Source organism: Rhinolophus sinicus, linkage group LG02, assembly GCF_036562045.2.
Source record: "Rhinolophus sinicus isolate RSC01 linkage group LG02, ASM3656204v1, whole genome shotgun sequence".
Classification (NCBI taxonomy): domain Eukaryota; kingdom Metazoa; phylum Chordata; class Mammalia; order Chiroptera; family Rhinolophidae; genus Rhinolophus; species Rhinolophus sinicus.
The window spans coordinates 78,907,501-78,931,893 of record NC_133752.1 but is presented as its reverse complement, the minus strand read 5'-3'; the positions used below and the strand labels follow the sequence as shown (position 1 = coordinate 78,931,893).

Sequence of the window (24,393 nt, the reverse complement as noted above, 5' to 3'; positions counted from 1 at the left end):
TTTATAGGGTTCTACTTGGTGGTAACATGCCTGTTATCTGTATGTTTCCACTTAAAGCTAGTCAGAGTGCATATTGAGTAAATTCAAGACAATACTTTCTAGAATTACATTTCACGTCTGGCTCTTGGTTTCCTGACGAGTTAGAGGTGAAAGAATGCATTTTTCAACAATGCATTCCTCTGGGATTCTGAAAATAGAGATTTACCACAAAATTACTCTCCAGCCTGACAATGTGGGCCCTTAAAAAGAGTTGATATTGGATTTCTTGTCAGATTGCCAGTTTCTCTTCTTTTCAGTTAGGTTCATTTTTATTTTATCTGGGCTGGACTTCAGCCAGCTGGACTTGGTCCAAGAAGCTACTTGAGTTAGTTCTCCAGAGAGCATGGAGTCTGTTTCCTGGGTTTGTCACAAAGATTCATGATGCCGAGGAGCCTGGGTAATCTGGTGGCACTGAAGTCCCTGGTGTTCCTGGATATCCCCCAGTGGTCTCATTTCTTCACTCGGCAGAAAGAATGACAGATGAGCCACCCAGAGCACTCAAGGAATGGACATTTGCCTACCCTTAGGGGGCTCTAGGGTAGGAATGTAATTTTTTCCCCACTAATTTTTCGTAATAAGTCACTCTCCTTAGTTTGCAAAAAATACTGATGCTTAGTGGATCTACATTTGCAGGTATTTCCATTGTTCCATTCAGTTGTAATTTCAAAATGCCCAAGGAGCACGAAATATATAAAATTACCAAAGAAGTATACTACAATAAATTAATGTAAAATTTGATTTGATTATATTCCTTTTATTTTTATGTCTAAAATAATTGGGCATTTGAAATTCATTGATTGGAGATAAGACTCAATGGTGATAGAAAAATGAGAATTGTTTTTTTACTGAACTGAAATAATGGATTGTTTTTTCTTTTTAGAAATTCTTTTATTTAGAGTTTGGTACTAAATCCTATAATACAGACTTCTCCATTTAACACCACTGACCTAGTCTGTCTTTTACCTTGAGAAAGGGCCTGCTCCCCTGCCCCCTCACCAAAGCAGAAAGCATTGCTTCTTTGCAGCTCAGAGTGTGTTCAAAATGAATCACAAAAAACATAAAAACACATAATCTATGTTAACCATATTTCAAGCACGTCTCTGCAATCAAATATAGTATGCCATGGATATTGGCAATGTGGATTGAGTTAAGTTTGCTCTCCTCAAACTATATGATCCTCTTAAACAGGAAGCCATATCTAAGTCACCTATTTGAGCTGTAAATAGACTTGTAGACAAAAGGAAATCAGTACCTATCATTTAGTTTAATTTTCAAAAAGTTATAATAATGATGATAATGATTATTTTTCAAATTGTATATGAGATTTGGAACAGATATCATTCAATAAATGGCAAGGATAAACAGATTCTCTAGGTGTTGTCCCTGATGGAACTGGACACACTTCACATGTCTAAACATGATCTTACCTGAGGACCAGCTTCAGTATGTATCAGTTCCACTGGAGTACACTCGGGGTAAAATACTTCAAATTATAATTTTATTTATTTAATTTATTATTTTTGGCATAGCATTATATTAGTTTCAGTTCTACAATGTAATGCTTTGATAGTTGTATATATTGCAAAATGATTGCCACAATAAATCCACTTCATGTCCATCACCACATTGTTACAAGTTTTTTTTCTTGTAATAAGAACTTTCAAGATCCACACTCCTAGCTACTGTGAAATATGCAATACAATGTTTTTAACTATAGTCACCATGCTGTACATTACATCCCTATGATTTACCCATTTTATAACTGGAAATTTGTACCTTTTGACCTCCTTTATTCATTTCACTCACCACCACCCCCATCATCCATCTCAGACAACTACCAATCTGTTCTTTATATCCATGAGCTCAAGTTTCTTTTTTTTCTTTTTTTTTTTGGTTTATTTTAAATTCCACATACAAGTGAGATCATACAGTATTTATCTTTTTCTGTCTGACTTACTTAACTTAGCATATGCCTTCAATGTCTATCAGTGTTGTTGCAAATGGCACAATTTCTTCATTTTTGTGGCCGAATAATATTCTGTTGTACATATGTACCCCATTTTCTTTATCCATTCAACCATTGATGGGCATTTAGTTTGTTTCCATATCTTGGCTATTGCAAATAATACTGCAATGAACATGGGTGTGCACATATCTTTTCAAATTAGTGTTTTCATTTCATTTTCTAGGTTGCTTCCAATCTTGGCTATTACTAGTAAAGCTACAGTGGACATAGGGGTGCATAGATCTTTTCAAATTTGTGTTTTTGTTTTCTTTGGTTAAATACCCAGAAGTGGAATTGCTGGGTCATAAAATAGTTCTACTTTTAAGTTTTTTTGAGGAACCTCCATAGTGTTTTCCATAGTGGCTGCACCAATTTACAATCCCACCAACAGTGCAGAACGTTCCCTTTTCTCCATCCTCGCTAACATTTGTTATTTCCTGTCTTTGTGATAATAGCCATGCTAGTATCACAGAATAGAATGGGAGGTGATACCTCATTGTGGTTTTGTTTTGCATTTCCCTGATGATTAGGGATGTTGAACATCTTTTCATATGCCTGTTGGCAATCTGTATGTCTTTTTTGTAAAAATGTTTATTCAGATCATGTGTTAATTTTTAAATTGGATTGTTTGTATTCATATTATAATTTCAAAATGGTTGACTCTAAGCAATCAAATGCAGTAAACACCTAGATACGTTTTGTAGCTTGTAATGTTCCCAGTAATGAATTACTAAAAGATAGCAAAAAGGCTGGGTTTCATTAGGAAGTTTTAAGAAGAAACACTTTTTTCCCCTTTGTAGAAAGTCATGAGCATCTGAACTTAGAAAGCTATATGCACTTCTGTTTAGTGAAGCCTGAATATATTTTATTAGAGGTGGATGGAGTATAGAGAATGACTAAAAGAGTGACATGTGAATAAGTGGTGGTAGAGGAGGGAGCCTGGGACTTCAGTCCAGAAAGGCAAAGGATGACAGAAATAATGCTTAAAAGCAAACAACAACAGCAACAACACAGAAACCTAGATGCTTACTAGGAGAATGAAATGATTTACCGTTAACTAATTCACCACATTATCTGATACTCCATCTATAAAGTTGCCTGGGAAGCTGAAAGCTCCCAGACCTATCTTTGATGACTTAAAGAAAAGGAACACCTAATCTCATGGTAGAAAGAGACCTTAAAAAGCATGTAGTTCTAAAGCCAAAGATGAGCTAAACAGAGTGATCCAGTAGCCCCTGAATTAGCTTTACTGATTGGACTTTCCTGAGTGTTTGCTGCAGTTTTAGGACATAAAACAGACACCATGGTACAAAAACTCCAGGAAGACTGTTCTCGCTGGTAGCAAATGATTCTTAGAAGTGAATATTCAGCAGGGTTTTGAAGGAGAGGAAAAAAATATTTCTGAGCGAGAACAGGTGCAATAATGAGGGTAAAATATTTCTAGGGCAGTCTGTTCAAACTTCCTTGATTATGACCCATGATAAATGACCCATATAAAAGTGCATTGTGTATTGTGACCCAGAAAACACACCTCTGTGACAAACCTTTCAGAAAAGAACGCTCACCCTTATAACATGCAGTGCACTAGGGAACTTTCGCTTTTATCTATTATATTTCAGTTCTTTCGAAAAAATGCTGGTTGCAAATCACTAAATTGATTTCACGATTAATTAATAGGTCACTACAGGCAATTTGAAAATAAATAAATAAACTCTTCCGGAGACTGGTAGTACAATTGCCTAGAAGAGGAAAGAATTCATTTTAGCCTAGGCAGGAGGAAAATCATGTAATGGGAGGAGGAAAATATACACTAGTAGAGGTTCTGGAAGTCTCTTTACACAAAACTTCAAGACAATAACACCTCACAGTGTTGTCACTAAGAATGAAACATAGCTTAGTTAGAGTGGTTGACTTATTTCTTGAGATCACAACATATTAATGAATTATCCTGCCTCCAGCTGGTTCTCTCTCTCTCTCTCTCTCTCTCTCTCTCTCTCTCTCTCTCTCTCTGTCAACCCCATGTGCAGGGGCTTCTCTTCTAGTTTCAACACATTCAGAGAAATAGTGAGTCTGTTACTAGATCACAGGCAAATGGCAAGTGTCTTTTACAAGGTGCACTGAGTTCTGAGTTTACTCAGAACTAGGATTTCTGTTAGACTTTAATGCTGGGCTGGGAGGAGGAAAAAAAATCTGTTGGTTCCTTGAGTGCTCCAAGGCAGCATCCTATCATTTGGAATGCTTCATTCCATCCTCTTCAAATCTTTCTCACTTCTCAGCATCTTCATGAGCCTCTCCATCCCTATCGTGGTACTTGACTTACAGCAAACCTTTCCCATCCCTGAGTATGTATGCTCAATGCCTGACAGTATTGGATATCTGCTAGATTCAATTACTGACTGGTTATTTAGCTGAATATTTTTAAAAATTTACATTAAATATGAATAGATGTTTGGTTGATTTTTCCTGTGTTATGAAAGTTTTTCTAGAAAAGTAAAATCATAATCATAGCCCAGTTTAAAGAAAACTTTTATTTTTATTTTCATGAAAGTCACATTATACAATACTACTTATATCATTCAATTGTTAGTATTACTGAGAGAGAGAGAGAGAGAGAGAGAGAGAGAGAGAGAGAGAGAGAGAGAGAGAGAGGAATCCATCCCTTAAAGTTATATTCACTTTAACCTGGCTAGGAAAATTAACCTGATTATTTAATTTTTAAAAAATTTCAATCTCTTTGGTAAAATGTTCATTTTGTTCTTTTTGTTTCTAAGTTCATTAAACTGCCTGTCTGTGATTTCTTGCATCTCACTGAGTTTTTTCAGAACTGCAATCTTGAAATCACTGTCATTTAAGTGACATTTTTCCATGTCTTTAAGTTCATTTTCTGGAGACTTTTCATTATTATTTCTCTTCCTAGGCATCTACAGGAGTGGGTTCTGCAACAGGTTGATAGGAAGAGGTCTTTCTTTTGCTTTGCAGTAGGTGTTGGTGAAATGTTTTATTTTCTGTCCCACTGCAGTCTTTTATTCTCTCTCACACTGTAGCAATATATTTTTCTTTTGCATTGTTCTGGCTTCTCAAGCGATGGTGGTTTCCTTGGAAGGTTGGCTTCTCCTCTGTGAGCAGATCGCCTGGGTCTCAGGGCACTGCCTCCCTGGGGGTATATGGAGAGTTTCTGAAGTCCCAATGCTCTTCCTTTTGATGACTTGATTTGTGGGTCTCCCAGGTGTGCCTGTGTGCCGTGCAGGGAATCGTTTGTTGAATTATAGCTGTTCAATTTATTGAAATTCCAGGGGAGATTTCAAGAAACACTCCTCATGCCACCATTTCTGTGATGTAATCACTTAATTTTTAAAATTCTCTGCCCCATATATGACAGAACATCTTTCTTACCTTTTTGGCTGATCTATATATTGCACTTTATATTGTATGCTTTATTTCCTTAACACTTTTCCCCTTTTTGTGTTGTTTTTTGTTTGTTTGTTTTTTTGGTTATATTAATAGTTAATTTGGTTGGGTCATATCCAATATTTCAAGTAAAACTGATATAAAACGTATACAGTGTCTGTAATAGTCTGAGTTGAATCAGGAATAGAAACCACACAGAGGTTAAGTTTAGTATAAAGAATTATTAAGTCCTGATAAAGAATGACTATAAGGAAATCATATGGGGTATTCTAAGGCTGATGGAGAATACCCGAGGAAGGACAGACTTGTAAGTGTCCTCCTCTCCAAGGCTGGGGTTCAGATCCTATTGGAGGTGGAGTTTCCGACCACTGGATAGCAGACAAGTTTGCTGGTTTGTTCTGGCCACAGCTGATCTGCAGTCCATTTGGAGTGCAGGTGATCAGGAACTCATAGGGTGGGCATGCAGAGAGAATGGGAGCCCAGACATAGGTGCATTGTGCCCTGGTCTGGAGTGGGAATGGTGGCAGGTGCAGAGTGTGGGGTGGGGATGGGCTGTCAGCTGTAAAGGTGAGTGATGACTCAGGGCACTGGTGTTTGCAGGAAGCCTTGGGGCCAGTTTCCAAGTTGAGAGGGCTACTCGAAGGTTATCACAGGCCAGGCAAAGGCGGCAAGGCTGCTGCCTTCCTGTGTGCGGTAGCAGCAGGAAATACCAGAGAGCACCATCCTCTTCCAATGTCTCTCCAGTGCCCTCTGCTGAGAAAACTTAATATGGTGCTTTCTGTGTAGATGCTTAAAATTTTGTCTATTATCACAGAGCATATACTGAAGGGTGAATTGGAGCTGAGGGACAATAAATTGGTAACTGGCACAGTGTTTACCTAAGTATAGATGTAGTTGTCAAGGATAAATGTATTTGGGAAGTTGTGTATGGATACACCGAAAAAAGAATCCATGTCAGGATGATATGTCAGTAATGGACAACTAAATACAATTAAACCACATTTTTCAAATGGTTGGACAATAAAAGCACTAAGATGTATTATTTTTTCTATATTTTATTTTAAAGTTGTTTTAAAAACGAGGTGTATCATACATATAGTTAATGGCACAAATCATAAATGTATTATTTTTTGAGTTTTTACATTTATACCTACAAATGAAACTACTACCTAGATCAAGATATAATTTCTCCACCACTCAGGAGGATGGATATATCATTCCTTTTCCCAGTTAAAATCCTCTCACTTTCACCAGAGGTAAGCACTAATCTGGCTTCTATTGTTCAGAAAATTCATGAAACTGGAACCACAAGTAAGTTCTCTGTTGTGTCTGGCCTCTTTCGTTTAACATGGTATTTTTGACATTCACCAACCTTGCTATATGTATCAGTTTTTTGTTTGTTTGTTTGTTTTTGGCATAGCATTCCATTATATGCATATGTCACAATTTAATTTTCTATTGTAGTTTTTGGCTATTATATATAAAGCTGTTCTAAGCATGAGTTTTTGTGGAGCTATGCACTCATTTCTTTTAGGTACATATCCATGTATGGAATTGCTTGGTTATAGTGCTTTAGAAACAGGTCCTGGTTAGCTTTAATAGATACTGTCAAACATTTTTTTAAAGTATCTGAGCAAATTTTTATTCCTACCAGTATGTATGAGAGTTCCAGTTGTTCCACGTTGCTGTCAACACTTTATATTGTAGTCTTTTGTTTTTAGCTATTCTTGTGAGTAGTATTTTTAAGAATTAAAATTAATTAGAACTATACAATTATATTTTTCAGTCTTTATAATCTTTAATTATATATTTATATTCTTCATATATTTCTCATGTTCTGATTTGATTAACACAAATAACTCTTGTTCACCCCAAATGTTATTTGAAATTTCAAAGTAAAAATATCAGCAAAGGTAGCCTTTGAAAATGTGTTCTAAATTTACATATGCTTCCACATTGTATTATAAATATATATTATTTATTATAGTGTTGTTTTTTAAATACTATAATAAATGTTTGTTCATTCAGAAAGCATACAAGATTCTTTCTGATTCCAAAGTAATTATTATTAGATGATCAATTATCATTGTATAATATTGCAGGGGAAAAATTCTGCTTATGTGAGTCTTTTGTCTTATTAGGTCCTCGAAAAGTAAATGGAATTTCTAGGTAAACATTAAATACACTTACCCAGTAATCACACAGCATGGTGTTTTTAAGAGTATACGCCAAGAGTCACACTACTTACTCAGTTACAATCCTGGCTCTGCTAGAATGTTGAATAAGAAATTTTCTGTGTCTTTGTTTCCTAATTTAAAAAAATGAGATCAATGATACCAATACCCAGCCACATGACTCAGGGCAAGTTACTTAACCTCTCCATGCTTTGGTGTTCTCAGCTGTAAAACAGTGATAATAATAGGGTTATTGTGAGTATTACAGTTAATATATACATGTAAAACACTTTGAGTAGTGCCTGGCACTTAAATAAATGCTATGTCAATATTAGATATTTATTATTAATGTATTGGAATTAGTTAAGCTGAAGAGCTGCAGGAGGATTATGTAGTCCCAAGCAGCAGTCAATATATTTCTCAATCCCAGAAAGACCCCTAAAATTTTAATATCTATCTATCTATCTATCTATCTGTCTATCTATCTATCATTTTTATTGGATAACTCAGCAAAATCAGAAGACTTAGGCTCTGGCTCTCAACTACTTACTAACATCTACTTTAGAGAGCTGTCATGAGGGTAAAATCGTCCTGCTCAGGAAAAGCATATTGTAAATTACTTAAAGGACTATTATAATAATAGGCATTAGATTTCCTCTACATCACTGTGGCAATTCAGAAAGGTGCAAACTCCCTCAGCTCTCCCTTCCTCTTCCCTGACGCTGAATGTTTTCATTGTTAAGTACTTTTTTTCTATCAGTGAGAAAAGTTTTGTCAGCTGAAAGCCAAAGGCAAGGCTAAAGATGGAGGGCAGTCAATTATAGCCATTTCAACAGACTCCTGATACCTAGCTGGGTTTAGGCAGCTGCGGGGAATCAGCAGCACCCTCTGGGGTAAATAACATTTCAGGGTCCACCCACCTTCTCACCTTGAGCCCTCTGGTCGTCGACCCCACCCGAGACCCAGAGCACGCCGGGAATTGTAGTTTCTGAAGACCCGGCTCAGTCAGCGCACGCGCTCGGAGCTCCCTCTTTAACCCACTGCCCCACCCCACCCCCGACACTCCCGGATAAGGAAGCGGCTAGTGATGCCACGCGTTCTGAGGACGGTGGACGCGGGCTTCTGGGAGTTGTAGTCGCTGGGGCCAGGCGCCGTCGGTTAGGAGACGTAGCTTTCCTTGGGGTCCGCTACTGCAGTCGGTTCCCCGCGGGAGCCGCGGGGTCACTCGGCGGCTTTACCCAGGCTGCGCGTCCTCTGAAGCTGAGGAGGCGCTTTCGTTTTCCCCGGCGCTCCTTCTCCGGTGCTGGATGCTCCTTGCCCTGCATTCCACTTCTCTGCCTAGTCCCCTCTCCGGTCCATCTCCGAAGCTCTAGTTTAGCGGGACTCGCCCTCCGGGAGACACAGGGCCGCGACCTTTTTAAACCTGGTCTCCGCCCTTCTGAGACCCTCCTCATTCGGCCCCTCACACCGGCTTCCACCACTGTCCCCCTTTTCTCTGTCTCGGCACCGCTGCACTCACGCTCCTTCCACTACTTTTTTTTTTCCTCTCTCTGCAGGGATGGAAGCTTCCTGGCGCCAGGTGGCCGGTGGCCGAGGCCGAGCCCGAGGACGGGCCACTGCGGTCCCCTCCTCGGGAAATGGAGTCCATCTCCGCGGCGCCGGAAGAGGGCGAGAGAAGGGGTCGGTGGGCGCTGCGGGTCCCGGCCCCAGCCCGGGAGGAGCCGCGACCGCCGCGGCTGCAGGTAGCTCAGCCAGGCGCAGCCCCGCGGGATCTGAAGCGCTGCAGACTTCCGTAGCCGGTGGTGAGAATGGCTCCCGTCCTCGGTCTCACCTGGATGTCTGCTAAGGCACTTAAAAGTCGTTACTGCTTCTGCCCTTGCTTTCATTCACTTCTCCTTCGGGAGTTTATTATTGGCCTCGCCTCTCAAACCTTTCAGGCAGCTACTCTTTTCGGCATTCTAGGCAGATTTCCATCTTAATTTTATCTTAATTTTAATTGATGTTCATCTGTGACTTCTCTGTCCAGTATTGTTCCCGTCACTCTTTGCCTACTAAATCCCTACACCGAAAGTTGCAAATTTTGGCCTGGAGGTCTAATTTAGCGTATACTATTGTTTGGTTAATACATACTTTTAAAATCTAAATTGGTTCTTCTCTCTCTCTCTTTTTTTTGGTGTTTGTTTTTCTGTTCTTTTTCAAATTCTCATAAAAATCTGGGTAATAACTTTTCTTATAAAATAATATTTTGTGACTTTATTACCTTTGTGCGTAGCCACAGTTTGCTGTACTGAGTCATAAAATGCCATTTAAATTGGTTTTAGGTACTCCATTTCTCATTGTCTCCTACTTCTGGGGCCAGTTGTCATTTTCCATCTCTACCTGATTGCTTTAGTTTAGTAACTTTAATTGTCTATGTCTGTAAGCATTTTTGCTTCTGGTACTTTTCTCCGTTCTTATTCACAAATTTCATGTCCTTTTCTGGATGTATCTGGTGTGGCCTCCGCCCGCATGTCAATAGCCTTCATTCAAGGCTGTGTTGTAGTGGAACCTGAGAGTATACACACAACTCTAAATGGTTCTTACTAATGGAGGAGTGTTTGGGGCCGTGGGAATAATCCCTGAATTCATTTTATTTTTGTGTTTGGAATGTATTGTTCCAAGTTTCTTTTTTTTGGGGGGAGGAGCAAATTGAGCTTCTGAGTGCTTTTTCTCCTAAGCTAATTTTACAGTAGGTAGTAGTCTCTTAGCTTTCAGTTACTGAGTTTATGGTGATGGTGGTAGTGGTGAGGTTTACAAGTTGGAGACCTATGAACAGTTTTTGTAAACTTTCTTGGACTTTATGGATAGTAGAAAAGCAGGCATTCTTAGCCTGGATAATTGAGATTTGACTGTAAGATATAGTTTATGAGAAGGCTGCTTTGTCAGCGTTCCTTGAGATGATCGAATGTGGATACATAGATCAGGTTGTGAATGTTTTTATTATATTTGGTAATTCAGTCTTTTAAAAAAATGTATCCGTAGTGCTGATTTCCATAATTAACCTACACTTATCATCTCTTATTGTATATCAAAATTTGAGTCATATCTTATAGCCATTACTTTTCTCCTAATGCTCAAAGATTCCTACGTCACTGTACATTTTCCTCCAGTTTTACTTGAAATACTGCCTAGTCCCTGACCACACTGGCTGTCACAAGAAAAGGACAACATTTCGTGAGGAAATAAAACACAAAGTTTCATTAAGTACAAATACACCACCTAAAAATAAGAAAGCTTATTTTGCTAGTGGCTCATCAACTTCAAGCATAAAGTGAATTTTAAATTATTAAAAATTTTAAATTAGTAAACTTAAAATCCTCTCAATATGGGCACTAATGAATTCAGAGCAATGCAGTATGTTTGTGGCTCCTTTCTTAAACTACAGTTGCTGTCCATAAGAGTATTAGCACTTACTTAGCGCTTAAAGAAAACTCCTATGGTCATTGGTCGTGAGTTTGAAGTCTCACTGGGAATGTGCTATGAAGTAATCTAATTATTATTACTTTTTTGTATTATTGTTTAACCAGGTAACAAAATGAGAAGTACAGACAGTACTAAAGAGAATAGTGGAAGAACTAATCCAAAATTTACTTAACATTTCTTTTTGGAAGGAAGTTGTTGTATGAAGCATATTTTCTGTGTTTGCAACATTTTGTGTGAATTAATGTTAAATATAGTATATGTTTTGTGGCCACATTTTAATTTAGGCAAAAAGTCCTTGAGCTTTCTAAGAAGCAGATTATATAAATGTAGTGGGAATACAGGGAATATTGTTTCTTCAGTCTTTGGTGGGCCAGGACAGGATGGTCTGTAGTGTGGAAGGGGGTAGTTTAAAAAAGCACCTGCCTCCCACTGATTTGTATATGCTCCGAGTGGGCATGTTTCCCACCTCTTAAAAATCACTGTATAAGATTTATTTTTTAAACATGCAATTTTATTTTTTGTTAAAATGTCCTTATCTTGAGATTGCTCACCAGTGTTTTGATACTTTTATCATACCTTTATTTGTTTTTTTAATTGCTTTGTTATTCATTCCTTTTCTAGAATAATTTGTTGCATTTAACAGGATATTTAACAAAAGTGAAAATTTTCATTGTGTGACAAAAAATTTGAAAATACTTTTTTTCATGGATGATAGAAAAGTAAAATGCTCTAAAGATGATTTTTAAATCTGTATTTTAAAATGACATATTAGTACAGCATGCCCTGCATTTTGAGAGATTGTTTTACAGACGTGAATCTCATTTTTTTTCTTTTAAGCAGAATTACTATCTCAAAGGAAATTTGAGGAAATCAAGAAGGCTAATCAAGCTGCGGCCAAAAAACTTGTTGAAGAACACTTTAGCTCTTCCTCTGAGGAAGAAGGAGATGAAGACTTTGAAGGAAAACGGGGAAAAATAGTTGCTAATACATTTATAACTTACACTACTCAGACAGGTACTGTCTGATCTTTTAAATTTTGACTTTATACTAATGAAAACATATTCCTGACTTTTTAAAAACACTTTTACTCTCTGTGGTATAGTTTTTGCATCTTATGAGTGAGCATTTTTGTGTTGTAGAATTGAATTTTTGTACATTTTACTATTTGTGCATTTTATTATTAGTGTATAACACTAATCTTTCTGTAAAGCAAGTAGAATGGCAATGTCCTTTATAGCCTTAGTGGTTCTTCTGTGCCTTTAGGTGGTATTTCATTAGAATGCTGGGAGGGGGATGCCAAAGCGCCTCATGAGATGAGTGGTCCAAGTTGTTTCTGGTTATGATTTGATTGGACTTGACTTTGATTACTCCTTTAAATCTAGTCTTCATTTTTTTTTTTCTCTTTTTCATCATGTTCAATGTGTCTTGAAGTCAATTTTATTTCTTGACTTTATTCCTTTATTTTACATATAACTTTCGACTTTTATACTTAAAAAAACACAAAACTTAAGTCTTCTCGGGTTTGATGTGTACAATTACATTATATGTTGTTTATATCTGGGTTACTCTTAAAAGCCATATTTGTTTATGAGAAAGGGGGCCAAAGTGATGCTACTGTGAAAGGTTTGCTACTAAATGTAAAAATACATTATTTTAAAGGTAAGTGCTATACACTTTCAACATTTTATACTTAAAGTCGTTATTAGAACATTCTTGTTGTATTATCAACATTTCTGTAGTTGGTTGGGAATGCTGATGGCATCATGAGGATAGATACACATCGTCAAGTAGGTTTCCAAGGAATTTATCATATGTGCCGAAGAATTAAGGTTAGGAAGCTTGACTAAGTCTGGCTTAGCCAGGTAAAAGTTTAAAAGTTAATAAAGGTTTGGAGGACTTCTAGAGGACTTCATCATAGAAAGTAACCTTAAGAAGTTTCCTGCTTCAAGAGGACCTCACTTAAACGATTCTAGGTAGAGACAGATCTTATTTTTAATAAGAAATTCAGTGATGTAACTCAGTATTTCTTCCTAGTGTTTAGGAACCATCATTTGTAAGTTTTAATTAACTTTTAATCTGGTGTTCATCTTAAAAGTGTTAAGGCAGTTTTTCTTAATGCTGTTTTGTGTCAAATCCATAAATACTGATTCTCGTTCCTTTGTGTAAGTAAGGAAATTTGATCAGTAAATGCCCGAGTAATAAGATGGTTTCCATCTCACGTTAGTGAATTGGACACCAGAACTTTACCAAAGAATTTCATTCTTTTTACCTGAGCACAGCCTTTGTACTTTCGTGATTCTTCTCTTAAATTTCAGACTTGCATGGTCAACTTCCTGATGAGTATCTCTACCTTGCTGGCCTGGCCTATGGACACATCAAACATATGTTGAAAGATAACTCATTTCTTCTCCTGTTTTCTTTATCTCAATTAGTAGCACCACAGTTTTCCTGGTTACCCACGGAAGCCAGAAATCAGGGAGCAGGGATGGTACATATGTGGGTTTCGTTTACTACCACTTCTCCTCTCTTCCCGTGTCAGACATCTCATCAAGCACAGCATTCTCTCCTTCCTAATCTTGACATCAACATCAACTTTTAAAAGCAACACAATCTAAATGTGACCAAGTCCTGCTGAGTTTTACTTCCTGAATTTTTTAAGTCTATCCCTCTTCTCCCTACATACTAACATTGCCTTAATTCAGGCCCCTACAGCTATTTAATATGTGAATTAAATCCACATAACTACAAGGTGGAATTTACTATTATTATTTTAAAGATGAGAAAACTGAGACGGATAGATACTTAGGTCATTTTTGGTTTATCTGCTGTAACTGCCTCTTAACTGGTACTTCATGCTTCTAGTCTTGGCCTCCTCATACTCGTTTTTCTTCAGTTGCTAGGGTAATCTGTTTAAAATGCATGACTTCAAATGCCATGCAATCTACCGTGACATCCTGGGCAGTGTACTTTATTGTTGCAGCCAAACTTTAATACAATTTTCAAAGAAATGTTACATAAATCTTATAAATAAAAGATTAGACTTTATTTTGTTAAAGCCGATTTCATCTTGTTCTCATATTCTATTTTACGTGTTAGCTGTTAAATTAGGTGAAATTTAAAATGTTACGCATTTGCTAAAACCAGCTATACTGAAAAGCAAAATAAGCACACAGAATAAATGATTATCAAGTCTGCTTTTAAGGATACTCTTTAATCTTCAATGTTTATTTAAAATAAAGCAATTATCTTTAATTTTATATTTTTTTGTTTTGGGAGTAGTTTTATGTATATTTTGTTTAATATCCTAAATTAAATTTATGTTTACATTAAAGTAGAGCAAGTTTTTGTAAGTGCTGTGTTTACTTAGATCATTTTAGAAAGTAAAGAATTATCCCAGTGTCTTACTTAGTTAATTTTTCTTTTTGGTAATTTAAATTTTGCTTTGAACCATTTTATTGGCGTAAGTTCTGTACTTAACGATAGTTTAATAAGCTATTACTCAGTCAACCTCTATTGAACCATCTTTATTGGACTAAAGGTATGTAGGTTTATTTCTCATATACTAAAGTGACTCATATTGCTGCCCTTTTGGTGTTGTGTGCTTTTGGGTAGTTTCTCTGCCTTTGATTTTACTGTTATTTCTTGGACCTTCCTGTAGTAACCCCTGGCAGCAGCATAGTGTAGGTTAAGAGGGCTCACTTTGGAGTCTTACTGAAGTTGCTTAATTGCTCTGTGCTTCAGTTTTCTCATCTGTAGAATGAAGATAAATATAGCTCATTTAATTCCACTGAAATACTAATAGAACAGTGCGAGCAAATAAATGCGGAAGAATTGCTTAAAGTAAATGTAGGCTAATAAATGTAGGCTAATATTTTTTTCCTAAGAAGTTCATGCTTCCTTTTTCAGCAGAAATAATGAACATAATTTAATGAAGCAAGGTTATTATACTGTAAAGACCTGAGTGTCTTTTCATTCAACAAGTTTTTAAGAATAAGTTGTATGTCAAACACATACACACACACAATGCTTATATTTAGGCTAAATGGTTCTGCTGAACTTTGACTTTTAGTTCATTTCATTTTGCTTTTTGCTATGCTTTTCCTTGTGACTTGACAGCATGCTGCTCTTACCTATGGCTCTGCCCCCACTGAATTTGTTAAGGACTCTTAACAGCAATAAGAGCAAGTGTACTCTGAGGGAGGGCTGAAGTACTGCTTTTGAATCAAGTACATAAGATTTAATGCATGGGCTTTATCACCTCTTGGCAGCTCACTGGTTGCTTTTTTTAAACTTCTCATTTTCAGCTATATTTTGAGCTGTTGATATTGCTAGACAGTTCTTGCATAATGTAGTGCTGTTAGTGAGTGTGTATTATTTTCAGATGTTGCTTAACATGAAGTTTTCAATTTTTAAATTTCAAGATGGAGATACATGTGAATTAGAGCGAACAAAACAGTATGTAAATGAAGCTTTTCAAGCAGGGGCTATGACATGCTTAATTTGTATTGCTTCAGTGAAGAGAAACCAGGCAGTAAGTTTTTCTCCTTATCTATGCTAAATGTATCTCCCTAAATAACTTATATTGCATTTGCAGTACTGAACCTTTTATTATGTTTTTGCTTATTTTTGTTTAAAAATGCTTCATTTGAGAAATGTATTGATCTTTGTTTTGTAAGTCTGGAATTTAAAAAATTACCTCTAAATGAGCATCAGTATTTTTAGCACTATTAATATAACTGAAGCAAGTATCTTCATTTTTAATGCACATGTCAATTTGATAAATCATTTTTAGTATCTTTATACTTTAGAGATTCCCACAAATACTGAAATGTTAAAATGGACTTTATTTCACTACTTCCGCAGGTTTAGAGAAAGATAGATATGGTCCCTGCTTTCAAGGAAGGACCTAACAGTGACACTTAAACAGTTTATCAATGAGCTTTTCTTGTGTTGAAGACACTGTGGAAAGTGGCCTAAGGTCATTGGGGCGGGATGGAGTCAGACATAACTCATTTACTTAGAGGCCTAATGGCAAAGTTATCTATATGTAAATTTAAGAGGTCATTTAATGAAGCAATTAAAGGGAAGTGATGACTGAATATGATAGACTCAACATTTAGACCTCAGATGAATCCACTGCTCTTATAGCAGCACGGCCTAGAGAAAGAAAATCAGGAAATGGGTTGGTCATGTTGAGTGAATCAGAAATTTAACCTGTGTTGGATAGGGTAGCTTAGCAGATGCAGATGCCGTCGGTGCCTGGAGTCATATTTGGTTGGTTTATTCTGATTTCATCTTCAGTGGATGAATAGTCTCTGCATGTGGATACAGTCACACCTTAAACACTTGCTGTGTGTGGATTTTTTTTTTTAACCTCAATGCTTTCTCCTTGGGAACTCAGCCAGTATATGGGTGTAGTGCAGAAGTGCAGGAGAGTTACATCCCACCACAGGGAACTGGTGAATGTGCCCCAGCCTCTTCTCCATTAGGGGTTGGAGCTGGGGTGGTCCTCGGCCTGCTTTTCATGGTTCTTTAGAGGGACCTAGCAGGACTGCTCTTAGCGGGAAACAGTTTAGCATTGTACCACTTACTGACGGTTCTTCTTCCCATCTTGTGCCCTCACTCCTGCATCCCAGTTCTTTTCTCAGGCACTGATTTGGGAGGAACGCAAATTAAGAAGTCGGCTTTTTTTAATGCTATTGCCAGCTATATGTAATATATAATACACTACATGTCTGTTTTTGTTAAATAGTTGCAAAATGTTATAATGAAAGGAGAATTGATTTTTATATCAAAGTGTTGGTAGGTTTTAAAACTTAATTTACTATTCCTTAAACTTTTATATATATATGTGTATATATACGTATATATACACACACACACATATATACACACACATATATCTACATGTATTTTCAAGTTTTTTGTTCACCTAATTTTTGGAATTTAGCATTAAGCATTTTTTCTTTAATCCCTTGGTTTGCTCTTGACAATAATTTAGTGTGGTGCTTATTTTAAAAGTATGAAATACATTTAAAAAAAATAACTGGAGGTTGTCCGGAATGTTAGCAGTAGTTATTTCCAGCTGAATGAATCTGGACGATTAATAATATTTTTCTTTAAAGTGTTCTACATTTAAATAAATTTTTATAAAGAACATTTCTTCTATGATTCTGGAAGGAGATTTTTTTCTTTAATCCCTTGGTTTGCTCTTGACAATAATTTAGTGTGGTGCTTATTTTAAAATATTGTGTAATTATGAAAGAAAAATCATTGCATATGTGTTAATTTCTGATACTTTTGTCTTAGGTTTGGAGTTGTTCAGGATGTTTCTGTATCTTTCACATGCCCTGTATCCAGAAGTGGGCTAAAGACAGCCAGTTTCTAGTATCTTCTTTAACGGATGATGATTTTGGCAAGAAGGATTATCCCTGGCCTTGGTAATTTTTCTAATTTAGTCGGAATATCAAGTTGTAAAATAAATGAAAATTGTAGCTCATAAGTTGCTTTATTGGCATTTTCAGTATCCATGTTTGTCCTTCAGTTTCATTTGGTTTGTGAAGATACGGGACATGGAAATGGCTTTTTCCCTCCAATTTGTATAACTGCTAGTTCCTTTCAATAATTAATAAGTCATTCAGACTGTTTTTCCCCCCTACAAAACAGTTCCTTTGTTATCCTTTTTAAAGAACTTTCATGTCTTTTCCATAGGATTAGAATCCTTCATAATTTCAATACTTTGGGAGTTCGTATTAGTATACATTAGTATCACATTGTGCAAGACTGTCATGTAACATATTTTGATCATCGGATTCCCAATTTTATCTTCAAAATCTCTCAAAACTGCAGGTGTATATTATTCACTTACTAATTTTTACATGTTTATTAGTTTGGCTTATTATTTAAATAACCTTGAACTTCTATTATATTTCCAGAAAGAGTTGGGGAGTGGAAATTTTATCTCTGCTAAATAAAGACAGTAACAAATTTATCCATACTGGCAACCTAGTGGGTGGATTTACTGTTAAGATAATGAGACATAAACTTCAGGGGCTCTGTGTTCTCAAAAATACTCACTTTTGTAACTAATTTTATATTTGTAATTTTGAGTTCTTTTTAACAGAGGACCTCAAATTGTAAAAGACTCAGGCCTCAGGAAACGTGGATCCATGTCAGACGTGGATCCTCTTATTACCATAAGTACTAATACGCAGAGGGTGCCAAAAAAATGTATACACATTAAGAAAGGAAAAAACTGTATTAAAATTGTAATACTCTACAGTTTTAATACAGACAATTTTAATACAGTTTTTTCTTTCTTAAAATGTGTATACATTTTTTTGGCACCTTCTGTGTGTGTAAGCAGTAAAGGCCTTCATTGGATAAATTTATAAAGCTTGTGAAAGTGTGAGATGTTTAAAACTATGGTTATGTTTTATATTATTCATTGAAGGTACTTTGTAGGAAATAGTTGTATCAATCTTGTGTTTACTGAACGAGTTATGTCAAAGGTAAACTATTCATTCTTGTGGACTTAACCACTGTTAATACACGAATTTTTGTCAAATAAAGCTGAATAGCCTGATTTAAAAAAAAAAAAAATGTAATACTCCATATATACCGATAACAAAAGGTGAATACAAGTCATGTGTGTACATTTTTTGGCAACCCAGTATTTGTAAAATTGTGGTAGTGTAGTTTTTAAAAACATTTTAGATATAGTAGGTACTTTGTAAAAATAATTCTCAGTCATCTGGGAGAGATTTTATTCCCATGTTACCAATGGGGCTATTGAAGTTAATTGAAGTAAAATGATGTCTTTAGACTTCTCTGAATCTTAAGTGGTAAAGCCAGGATATAGGTGTATTCTAGATATGTACTGTTTAACGCAGTAGCAACTAGCCACATCTGATTATTTACATTTTTAAAAATTATGAAAGTTCTGTTCCTTTCTCAGTTGTATGCATCAGTCACATTTCAGGTGCTCACAAGCCGTATGTGGCTAGTGACTACTATATTGGACTTGGCAGCTGTAGAATAGTTCCATCTTCTCAGGAAATTATATTGGACAGAGCTGTTGTGGATGGTTGAAATTGATGTTAGTAAAATCTTGTTTTTTAATGCTATAAAAATGGAGCAAAGAGTGTCTTACATAAAACTAATTGAGTATACTATATTACTAAATGTAGTTATATTCCTGTCTCTCATGTCACTTTTAAAAATGAAATTAACGTTAGTAATTCTTCTTTGTAGTCCAAAATGTAGGTTTGAATACAAACGATCTGACACACCTAGTAGGTACTATTGCTATTGTGGAAAAGTAGAAGATCCTCCTTTGGATCCGTGGCTTGTGCCTCATTCATGCGGCCAAGTATGTGAGAGAGAATTTAAACCTCCTTGTGGCCATAAATGTTTACTCCTCTGTCACCCAGGTGAGTTACATATTACATTTGTAATTGTGGTGGTTATTTCTGCTTACGTTGAGGCAAAAAAATTGTGAAAGTAGAATTCAGAACTTTACATAAGAAAATACTGAAAGGGAATGCCTTTTAAAGTATTAGTAAAGAAAACTTTAGAAATCACTAATAGATGTAAGAATTGAAAGTTTTAACTTTTGATTTCTGATTTCTTTTTTCTTTTCATCGGATTGTAGGGCCCTGCCCTCCTTGTCCAAAGATGGTCACAACTACTTGTTACTGTAAGAAAGCAAAACCCATCCCTCGTAGGTGCAGTGCCAAGGAATGGTCCTGTCAGCTGCCTTGTGGGCGGAAGTTGCTTTGTGGACAGCATAAATGTGAAAATCCTTGTCATGCAGGTGAAAGATCATACCTGTTAGCCAAAGTCAAAGCAGTCTCTGTTGCTTTTATAATGTTTCTGTGCTAATTTATCATTGTTATTTTAGGAAGTTGTCCTCCCTGTCCAAGAGTTAGTAGACAGAAGTGTGTTTGTGGCAAACAAATAACTGAAAGAAGCTGTGCAAGTCCACTATGGCACTGTGATCGAGTAAGTATATATGTATCTTGAAGGGGGGTGGGTATTAAAGAATATGGAAAGCATGATTAGAAATACTAATTAGGTTTAGTTGGATAAAAGGAGAGGAAGAATAGTAACTAAGATGAATTCTATTCATGGTTTAGGAAACTTTTCCTATTTAATATTTTAATTACTGGAGGGTAATTTTTTTTCAAAGTAACAGCTATTTGTTGAATTTTGTATTCAGTACCTATGTACTCTCTTTCTTGCTAGCTCTCTCTCCCTCTCTTTCTCCTCTCTTCAGCCAACACTCCTCCCTCCTTCTTGAGTTAATCCAGTTGAGGAAGTAGGATTGATTTTGTAGATTGCTCGTCCTAGAATTCCAATGGTTTTAGTACCATTTGCAAATTTTTGGTGGGTGACCATGTGAAGCTCTTTTTGCTTTCTTATATTTTAAAAATATGCTCTTTGGTGCATAGGAAACGTTGTGTGTGTGTGTGTGTGTGTGTAAACATGTATATATGTATATATATGTTTTATGTATGTATATATGATACCTGTGTAAGATGTAAAACATGAGGAACATAAAGAAGTTGCATATTTGTTGTTGAAAAATGGATTATGTCATGTACAAAGTTTTTTTTAACTTTTAAGTCCTTCGCTAGTGCTGACTGCATTTTCTTTTAGGTATGTGGAAAAACACTGCCATGTGGTAATCATACATGTGAGCAAGTCTGTCATGTTGGTGCTTGTGGAGAATGTCCTCGATCTGGGAAAAGATTCTGTCCATGTCAGAAGTCAAGTAAGACTTTTTTTAAACCTTTAATGGGGTATGATTATTTTTCATGCTAACTAGAATACTTTCCTAATTAGAGAACTCCTAATTCTCCGGAAGTTCATAACGTAGTTTCAATAATAATACAAATTTGATGTTAGATTTCTGTACGTTTAGTTGAGAAGACAATATAGCACGTGGACTAGGAACTCAGACTTTGGAGTCAAGTATATCTGAGCTCAAATTACACCTTCATGAATTATGTTTTTCTCAAGTTAAATAGGGACAATAATATTACCTTCTTCATAAGATAATTGTGACAATTAAATGATAAAATGCACATAAACTATTTAACGTAGTGCCTAATGTGCACATTCAGGGAACCTCATACTCAAGCTATTGTCATTGTGTATTGAGTTATAAGTAGATTTAGTTTTGGCTGCTTTGAGATAAAGGCATACCGTATATTATATTATATAAGACCCAGTCTTATATTACAGTAAAATAAGACAGGGTCTGATATTAATTTTTCTCCAAAAGACTCATTAGAGCTGGTTGTGTGGCGAGGTCTTATTTTTGGGAAAATGCAGTAGAAGGGTTGCAGTTTGAGTCTACTTCCTTGACTGCACCAATACCAGCAAACATATGTATAAGATTATTGTCAACATCTGTCATAATATGTTTATGTTAAAGGTGAGTTTCATGATGTTTTTAAAACTACAGCTATTTTTTTTAAATCTTGTAAGGTTGTTAGAAAAATTTTTTTATAATTCCATATTGTGGAATTCTTCATAGAGGTTTATGTGATCTTATTCATTTCTTTCAGATAAATATTTCTGAAGTAGCGCCTAAAAATGTACTTCTTGAGGATGGTAACTTGTCAGGTGTCAAATTGTTTTTTAAAGCATTAACTTGACAAATATTAGGGATCATTCTCATTAATTTTTTCCAATAGTTATGTAGATGCAAAAATTCAGTCTGAAAAGGCTATCATTCTTTAGGGAACCAAAGGAACATGGTATATTTTTAGTGCTTTCTAATATTGTATCTTACTATTAACTTTTTGTCTGCTTTCAGAATTTTCTTTGCCTTGTACAGAAGATGTACCAACTTGTGGAGACAGTTGTGACAAACTACTTGAATGTGGAATCCATAGATGTTCACAGCGTTGTCACCGAGGTCCTTGTGAAACATGTAGACAAGTTAGTCATCTCCTGCAATAACTACTGTTCAGAGCTATCTATTATAATATGTCAAATGGGATTGTTCTCGTTCTGTAATTGTTTTCCATTACTTAGTTTCATAAACATCTATGTTATGATCTGGATGAGTTTAGTAACCTAATTATGGTAAAGCAGTGGGAGAGTATGCTAGCAATCAAATCCAAAAATTACCTTTTGTTTGTTTTTGCTTGGTAAAGTTTGAACAGTCTCACTATTATAGTCTAAAGTGGGGTTATTGGTTCCCAGAAGACATTCAGAGCAATGATGAATTAGGCTTAGTGATGATGGAAAGAAACAAATGCCTGGACTTACTTGAGACTTTAAAGTTATATGTGTCACTTTGGTTATAACTATACTACCAAGTCAAAAAGTTAGCTTACTAGATAATCCAATTTTCTTGCTTTATTGAGACAAGATGTGCAGATGTCATGGTATGACTAGATGTAAGTGATTTTGATATGTGGTATTTTACTATTTAATATCAAATTCCTACTAAATTTAATAATGGAAATTGAGATGAAATCTTTTGGAACAAAGTAGATACAAACAAGTATTTTAGGAAATTCAGCTTTAGTTTTGGTAAAGTCTCTCATACAGATTTGCTCTTAAAAGTTTTCTCCTTCATTTTTTAGTAATTAGAGATTGCAATGTGAAAAAAATCATGTTAACAAAAGTTAGTTTCAATAGCATTTATTTGATTCTTACAGGAAGTGGAAAAGCATTGTCGCTGTGGAAAGCATACAAAACGAATGCCATGTCATAAACCTTATCTGTGTGAAACTAAGTGTGTTAAGATGCGTGATTGTCAGAAACATCAGTGTAGGAGAAAGGTATGTGTAATAAGCTTGGGACACTGATTTAAAAATTCTCTCGAATTTTTCCTTTGTGGGCCTGTGATAAGCACCATCTTGACACGTTCTTCAGGTATCCAGGCATATTTTATGTTTCTCATATGAAATATTAATAAGTATTCTAGATTGATCTTAGTTGTTTGTATTAGTGAGAAATCTTACCAAGATTTTTAAAGAATGGACTCTTTTTGTCCTGCACAGAATTTTCTCAGCTTGGTTCTTGAGCTATTTCTGTTCCCCAATTTTAAAAGATCATAGCAGTGTTAAGAGTGATAATTCATTTTGTGGAAGAGGCTTAACTTCTATTGTGCAAATCTTATTTATAGACACTTGGTTCAATATGTGGTCGACTGTAGTATTTTATTGAGTTTGTAGATTTACAGTCTTTTTTGGGTCCCTTGTATCATTATGAATTATCCCTCTATCTCTGGTAAGATTCCTTGTTAAATCTATTGAAATATAGTGATTTCAACTTTCTTTTGCTTAGTGTTAACAAGTATATCTTTTTCCTTCATTTACTTTTTACTTATTCATATCTTTATATTTAAACTAGTTTTCTTATAGACAGCGTTTAGATATTGTTTTATTTTATCCAAACTGAACAGTCTTTGTCATTTAATTTGGATGTAGATCATTTACATTTAATGTATATGTTAATATGGTTGGATTTAATTCTTATCATTTTACTACTTATTTTTTATTTGCCCATCTGTTCTTTGTTCCTTTCCCCTCTTTTCTAATTTCCATTTTATTGTTTTTCATCAATTCCCTTTCAATTCCTTTATTTGACTTTCATACATGGGTTTTATACCCATGTATTTTATAAACCCCAAATGCCATGTTTTTGTTTTTGCTTTAAATAGTCAGGTATCTTTTAAAAAGTTTGAAAAAATAAGAAAAAGTCTTCCTTTATATTTATCATCAAACTCATTATTTTTGGTGCTTTTCATTTTTTTATATTAACTTAGCTTTCTGTCCGTCTGGTTTCATTTTCTTTCTATCTGAAGGACTTCATTTAACAATTCTTGTAGTGCTGGTCATTATTTCTTTCGACTTTTATAAAATATCTTTAACCTTTTTTTGTGAAAAATATTTTTACTATGGGATTCTAGTTTGAAATTTTTTTCCCCTTTCTTTAAAGTTGTTGCTCCACTATTTTTTATTATAGCTTGCATTTTTTCCAAGAAAGAGTGTGCTATGATTATCTTTGTTCCTTTATTTGTAATGTATCTTTTTTTTGGCTATTTTTCAAAGATTTTTCCCTTTATTACCAGTATTCATCACTTTGTGGTGTTCAATGTTATAGCTTTCTTCATGTGTCTTTAATTTGATTTTTACTGAGCTTCTTAGAGCTGTGGGTTTATTGTTTTCATCCGATTTGTGAAGTTTTCAGTCTTCATTTCTTCAAATGTTTTTCCCCTATCTATTGCCTTCTGAGAGTGTAATGATGTGTATGTTATGCTACTTGAGGCTCACAGCTTAC

General features: G+C 35.5%; 1 protein-coding gene across 5 annotated transcripts in view; it reads left to right on the top strand.

The window, feature by feature from the left end:
- The first annotated feature begins 8,691 nt into the window (after positions 1 to 8,691).
- The window catches only part of NFXL1 (nuclear transcription factor, X-box binding like 1), a 49,655-nt gene continuing 33,953 nt past the window's right edge, over positions 8,692 to 24,393 (top strand). The window contains exons 1-11 of one of the 5 annotated variants that reach the window (XM_074324645.1): positions 8,692 to 8,783; positions 9,183 to 9,428; positions 11,926 to 12,102; positions 15,510 to 15,619; positions 17,398 to 17,528; positions 19,342 to 19,520; positions 19,742 to 19,903; positions 19,991 to 20,091; positions 20,749 to 20,863; positions 21,914 to 22,038; positions 22,767 to 22,889. In XM_074324645.1, the coding sequence (XP_074180746.1) occupies positions 9,185 to 9,428; positions 11,926 to 12,102; positions 15,510 to 15,619; positions 17,398 to 17,528; positions 19,342 to 19,520; positions 19,742 to 19,903; positions 19,991 to 20,091; positions 20,749 to 20,863; positions 21,914 to 22,038; positions 22,767 to 22,889 (1,467 nt within the window). In that variant the 5' untranslated portion in view covers positions 8,692 to 8,783; positions 9,183 to 9,184. Of the gene's footprint in view, positions 8,927 to 9,182; positions 9,429 to 11,925; positions 12,103 to 15,509; positions 15,620 to 17,397; positions 17,529 to 19,341; positions 19,521 to 19,741; positions 19,904 to 19,990; positions 20,092 to 20,748; positions 20,864 to 21,913; positions 22,039 to 22,766; positions 22,890 to 24,393 lie in introns of all 5 variants that reach the window. The other 4 variants (XM_019741043.2, XM_019741044.2, XM_019741045.2 and 1 more) reach the window with 4 other exon arrangements.